The sequence below is a fragment of the Sander vitreus genome, chromosome 15 (genome assembly GCF_031162955.1).
Source record: "Sander vitreus isolate 19-12246 chromosome 15, sanVit1, whole genome shotgun sequence".
Lineage (NCBI taxonomy): Eukaryota > Metazoa > Chordata > Actinopteri > Perciformes > Percidae > Sander > Sander vitreus.
The window spans coordinates 16,792,204-16,799,010 of record NC_135869.1 but is presented as its reverse complement, the minus strand read 5'-3'; the positions used below and the strand labels follow the sequence as shown (position 1 = coordinate 16,799,010).

The following is a 6,807-nucleotide window of genomic DNA, read 5'->3' as shown; positions in this document are numbered from 1 at the left end:
TTATCCAGGGAATAAAAGCTTTTATTCTCAATGGCAAAAAAAACATTTTTGCTTTTTTTGGTTGTTTTTTTTTTAAACAATTGTACAGCCTGAAATAAACATGAATTCAGGCATTAAAATTGCAAATCATTTTTTAAACAAAATAAAAATAAGAGGCTTTCAATTTATACATTTCTGTCATAAGAAATAACTTCAAAACTGTACATCAAACTTTTTTACAAAGCACACAGAGCGTCAAAATATACAATGTTCATTCACATTTTATACAAATAAAAACAAATGGGGGTTTGCTACATTTAAAACCTGGGAGTTCCTCATCTGCGAGAAAGGCAGTCTGAACACATTCCACGTTGCATCACGTTCGACTTTGAAAGCAGAGTCCATCCAGCTTGCTGCTTAGCAACATTCAGGAGCTCCAGTCTTTGTCTCCAAAGAGTCACGATACAGCAGGAGAGGAGAGAGGCTCTGCCAGTCTGTAAGCCTCGTTCTCTCCTAAGCATGAACTCTTGGTTCAGCTCTTTTCCCCACCCAGTAAAGACATGTCATATTTCCAAGTGTGGGCAGGTAACACACTTAGTATGTGTCCACTTGACAGGGGTTGGTCCCCCGATCCTGCGCCTCGTGATACAACTGCAGGAAGTCTTTGTAGCGTGGGGCGCATCTCATCCAGGCTTCCCCAAACCTCACTGTCCCGGTGAAGAGGAACTCGCCCTCCCCAAACCTCACCCCACACTGAAGAGGCATTTTGATGTGGCCAGTCCACCTCCGTACCCTCACACCCCCAGATACAAAAACCTGGGTCTTCTGTCTGTAGAGGCGGCTGATCTCCACAGTGACAGACGAGTGCTCCTCCTCCTGCTCCACCTTCTTAATGCTGCCCCGTGCCACTGAAAACACCCAGCAGGAAGACAAGATTTAGAAAACTGGAACTGGCTATATTTCATGCTACACAGAATGGTGTTTTCATTGGACAATTCTGCACACCATACAGCAGCAGGAAGCCTATAATTCTCCCAAACAGCGCTTTAACTTACCAAAGTCATTGGTGCAGACGGCTAGAAGCATCTCAGCGTCGCTGCAGGGCTGACAGGGTGCTGGATGGAAATAAAGAGAGAGGGTGCATGAGTTTGATGGAGCACTACAAACAGAAACAGGAAAAGTCCACGATTTCTTTGGCACTCCTGGTCTTGCAGCATGATAAAAATCTTCTACAGGTCAACAACATTCCAGTTAAGTACCACTTACACAAACATACAACTGTGGCTGGGCCAGCCATATAGGAGTATGTGTTTCACACATACAATGTAATTTCCATCCGCACTGATTATTTATTTACAAAGACGGCAGAGCAGGATTCAGCTGTCATGAGCTCCTTGTTTTAACACCAAAAAAAGCTGGGCATGCAACAAAAATGAGTTTTTAATGCTCATGGGGGCTGTTCAGTGAGCTTCCCCGCCACAAGAGGAACCGCTTGACGCTCTGTGACAAACAAGGACCAGATGAAAAGGACACGGCTCCAAAAGGCTACATCTCTGACCTGAGCTCTGTAAGCTGCAGGCTTGCTGGGATTCAAACAGTGAGCACTGTCTCAACTATAACATCAAGTAGAGTTTTTAACAGCCTTAAAAGTGAAAATCACTTCAGAGAGGTGTCAAATAAGAAGGGCAAAACCTCCCATCTACCATATATTGTCTTGAACAATAAAGGCAAGCCATGAGAGGGCATGCTCTCATAACTTCAGGGCAAATAATCCTTAAATACTTTAAAGCCTGCCCCAGGCTACATTTTACCTTTGACTGGTGGCTGTAGGGCAGCAATTCGGCCAGCCCGCCTCCAGAGTGTTTTATAGCAGGAGAAAGGGCCCTAAATGAGAGCAGTCAAGTCAATGATTAGTTGACTCAGGTGGTCCTGCGGCTGGCCTGACCACAACGCCTTTATTAGCCCAGGATCTGCTGTGGTTTTCCTTTGCGGCAGAGTGGCACACAGGGGCAGGTGGACAGAGGAGGAGTGGGGAGGGGTGTCGAGTCAGCAATGGGCTGAGGGTGGGGCAGCAGTGGGAGTACATCCATTAAATTAAAAATAATGATTAATATGGTTAGCTCAGGTAAATTGAGTGCACTGGAAATCAACCTAGTTTATATAGTCTGGTCTGTAATCTGACAAATGTATCTAGTTTAGAAATCATGCATTCTGGAGAAAGATATGCAGACCATTACCCTGAATTAAGTCCAAAACCAGAGATGTGTGCCCTCTGTCATCTTTTGGAGCTGGAGCTTATTTTTAGCTGGCTTGTCTGAAGTTGAGAGTATAGGGGTGATGGGGGAGCATGTCTTAGGTCATCTTGTGCAGCAACACGAGGCGCTGCCGCATCACCAGAGAGATCAGAGGTCAAACAGCCACAAGCTCGGACGGCTTGGGAACAGCTGGAGAGCCGGGAGACTTCAGAGCGGCCGACCTCGCCCACAGCAGAGTGCAAAGGCCCTTTGAAGTGAGCCTGTTTGCTGCCTTAGCATTAGACAGAGCAGCCAAGAGCCGAGGCCTAAACCCAGGCGTGTTTTTTCTTTCCTCCAAAGTGGAGCCGAGCAAGGCTCATATGTCAGACATGAAACAGAACCACAGGAATGGGCTGAGAGCCGAGTCAGCATCTCTCTTTGGCCCATGCACTTGCAGCGCTACTCTGATCAGAACCACTTCACAGGAGCAGAGAGGGATGAGGAATGGGACGAGTGGTATAGGAGGAGTGGAGGGGCACGATATACTGTCCCTGAAACATCTGGGCCCTGATGCATTCCACTGTAATGGAGCACAACTCACTAATACCACTCGGCACAGACGAAAACCACTTCAAACAGCCGGGAAGAGAGACCGAAGATATATGAAGTGGAGAGGAATAAAAAAAGAAAATACAAGAATGATAAATAGACAAGAAAGAAAATAACGAGGTAGGAAATAGTGAGACAGAGAGGAAGAAAAGGAATAATTTAAGTGAGCTGAAAGGGAGGCCGAGGGAGTGACAGCAAGAAAAGAACAAGTGGGGGGGGGAAATAAGCCTATATGCTCCTAGAAGGTCCTCCCAACATCTGGTTGGAGATACATTCCAGCTTGACGGTGAGCAACTCAATCCCAGCACAGGGTCAGAGAGAAGAGGAAAGAAGGAAGAGACAGGGGGAAAAAAAGATGAGAAGAAGCAACGCAGCAATCAATCCACCAGTCCAGGATTCAGATGACACGAGACCACGGTCTTTGTGAATCATCCCAGTGCTATCTCAGGCCACATCACACAACCAGATTATACTGCAGAGCTCACTAATGTGGCCAAAACAACTCCACGCTCACTGCGCTCTACATTTAACCCTCTCCCTCTCTCTCTGCTGTGCCAGATAATGACGCAGGATGTGGATATGTGAACCCAGAGAGCCGTAAAAACAGATGTGGGCCTGATACTGCTCATATTTTGCTTTAGGTGGGGAAAAAAAAACACACAGTTGCTCGCACAGTTGCGCAGCTTGAAACTGTAGGTTTGGCAGGTACGCAGCGGGAAAATAGATGGCTGTTTTTCAATGGAGGCCCCCTATTTGGCTGTGCCTCTCGACATAAACACAAAAAACAATTATAGCATAGAGCCAAGTCAAATCAAGTATAGATGGTTGTGAAACAAGCTGAAATATGAACATTATTTTCCAAAAAACGTTTCATAAAGACTCTAAGGCTTCAGATTTTGATGTCTTGATTCTCACAGTGTGTTTGATTTTGACAAGAAATATATCCCCCCCCCCCACAAAACCAAAATGTACAGACAACACTACCAGAGAAAAAGACTTTGGCAAAATGTTAAGTTTCCTACTATTAGACTTCAACTTAATAAAAGTTTCCACCAGTAGATGGCTGCATTTAGCACAGCACACACCACAAGGATAAGCACAAAGGAAGCCAGACCTAGAGGGAATCAATCAAAAGCAAGTCTATAGACCTTTGTAAAGGCTGCTTAGATGTAAGGCAATTATCTACAGGTTTAGCACTAATATTGGGCTGTAAAATCATCATTAATGGAGTTGTATCTTACCACCCTGTGAGTGTGCCAATGGCCCCAGCCTGTCATTGACCAGCTCATACTGGAACGCCGTGATGCGCCGGCTGATGTCCATGTGCGGGACGGCCTCGATGAAGACAGCCCCCTCCTGGATACTGAAGCACTGCACCTTGCCCTGAGCTTGGTCCTGATCACGCAGCAGCAACCGCAGCTTGCCATTACGGTCCAGGTAGATGTTGGTGCCGCTGGAGTGTGCAGAGGGTTTGATGCAGACAGAGAGGTGGGCGGCGGCAGGGGAGACCGTGTTGGGTCGGAGGTTAACAATGATGGCCCCCGTGGGATAGAGCCACTCCAGAGAGCCTTGGGAGCAACGCAAGTACACCTGCTCCACATCCCTGGCGTGGCCTTCATGAGTCAGACCACTGGAAGAAAAGAAAGGTGAAAGACGTCAGCAGACATCAACCACTCAAGACTCAGAGTGGAAGAATTAAGAATTTCAACAAAAAAAAAAAAAAGTGTACAATTACAGAAACCCAAGAATGTGAAAGCTTTCTTTGTGTTCTTTAACTCAGCACAAGGAATTATTCAATAATCTGAAAATGATTTTCTGGTCATTTATAGCCAGAGTTATCTGACCAAGGTGAAGACCTCTGGCAGACTGTAAGGACATTAGACCACATTCCTCCTGAAGCATTCAGGGCCGTCTGTGCGCAAGACCGGCTGCATGACCAGTCACGAGCCCGAGCAACCAAAATGACCTCAGCTCCAACACACACACTCCCCCCCCCCCATACCACATTGTTCCTCCCAGAGCTTTGGCAAAATGCACCACTGGCAGGCTGCCTTTGGGAAGAGTTTGGAAGCAGAAATGGATGAATGGAGGGACACGGGCTTCTGGGCAGACAACGGCAGCAACAGTAGCTAGGCCTGCTGCATGCAAGTGCAAATGCAGGTCACGCACCGAACCTCCCCTTGCTTTCAAGCCACCAAAAAGACTGGAAGAGACTTGTCCGGGCAGCACTTCGGACTCTGGCGCCAGCATGACCAAACGACTCCCTCCAGAACTTAATGCCTGGTCAGGGTTTGAAAACTCCAGTCTGTCAGTCATTCTGTGGCAAAGCCAGAGGCAGGAAGCCATCAGCAGTCCACCAGCATATGCATGCCAAGCTAGTGGTTTGACTCTGGAGGAGAAACACCCACTTTCCCTGAAAATGAGATGCTGAAATTCAAATGTGCCATAGATCTGAAGTAACTCATGGCACATGCTGAGCATATGCAGCTGAAGCCCCCATAACCAGGCTCTCCTAAGCACGCCTCTAATTAAGTCTTTTCTAACTATCACTTCTGCATGCAATTAAAGGAGATTAGTCAAGAGTCTCACTAATGAACAACAGATTATTGGTAAGGGCTCAAAGTGCTGAATATCGCCTACCCCTCCTGACTGGAGGATGAAAAACAAAACCACACTATTTGAGGCACAGCCTCTCAAGTTCAAAACAGATTTCAGCAGATGTTTGATGAGAGGTGAAATGTTCCAGTATATGCTGCCTGAGGTTTTAGAATCTGTTAAAACCCCAAATACTTAAAAACTCTCAGGGGATATGTGCATGTAATCCTGTGAATATTTGAGTATTTTCTTATGGTGGGATATTTAATCAAAAGTGTCTACTAACTAGTACACTTTTTTTTTTTTTAAATCAGAATAATAATTTAATGTATAATTGTGCACAATTGTATACTCCCAAGTTCATAACTAGCCCTTTTTTCAAATGTATTTGTCAATTAGTCATTCATAAATTCCCCACAATCCAGACCAAAACTCAAGTGTCTGTGAAACCATAGTAGCCTACTTTTCATTCACATCCCAAAAATACTTATGAACATTGCTTCTATTTTTGTATTTTGTCCTAATTTGTGGCATCTTTTTATTTCATATCACCTCGGTCTCTGAGTTTCGGTCATTTGAGGTCGCTCACTTACTTTCAGACTGTAGCCTATTATTATCATTTTAATCAACATTTTACATTTAGTAAACAGGACCGTAAACCTCACCTTCCCTTCCAGCTGCACTGGTCGCTTGAATATTGGCAGAAAGAAATCCGACAGAGAAGGAGAAGAGGCAGCAGCAGGGAGGCCAGCATCGGGGTGAGCATGTTTATCTTGCAGCTCACTTCGCCTCTTCTCGAGCGAAACTATGATGAAGTCCACCGCCGTATTTCCAGCTACATGTCGTTTCCATGTGTCCCCTGTCCGCTCGATGCTGTTCCCCGGGGGTTTCTTCTTTGACTCTCGGGAAGTGCAGATGAGTAACAGCGCTTATTCAAACTTCGTCCGTAGCGCCCAGTGCTGCTGACAGCCCTCCGTAAAAATGTGGAGCGAGTTCTGCGTTCAGCTCAGCCTGCAGCACTGATTGCTCCCACGTCACACCCCATTCACAGCAGTGTACACGTATGCTGCCTTCAGGTGCTCGGTCGAGACTCCGATTTCCGAGCTTCACAGTATAAAACGATGCTTGTGTAGTATAATTGGAGTGCTTTTAGCGTATAGATTATTGGTTAAAGGTCATTGCTACTCTGTTATGCAGTGGTAGAAAGAATAGTATTTTGTTATTTTATTATTTTAAACCTTAAATATATGACGACTTTACACTTGAATGAGATTAAACACAAAAGATGTCTAACAAATTATTATTATCAAGAGAGTATATGGGTTTGTTGTTGTTGTTGTTGTTGTTGTCGTTGCTTGTTTGATTGTTTATTTGTTTTTTTCCCATTATG

At 45.3% G+C, this 6,807-nt stretch overlaps 1 protein-coding gene across 1 annotated transcript; it reads right to left on the bottom strand.

The window, feature by feature from the left end:
* Window positions 1–6,438, bottom strand: metrnla (meteorin like, glial cell differentiation regulator a). The gene is made up of 4 exons (XM_078269581.1): window positions 6,083–6,438; window positions 4,064–4,452; window positions 1,035–1,094; window positions 1–887 (listed from the first exon to the last, which is right to left on the bottom strand). Exons 1-4 carry the CDS (start codon window positions 6,181–6,183, stop codon window positions 574–576), a joined length of 864 nt encoding a protein of 287 aa, XP_078125707.1. The 5' UTR covers window positions 6,184–6,438; the 3' UTR covers window positions 1–573.
* Window positions 6,439–6,807: the final 369 nt, after the last annotated feature.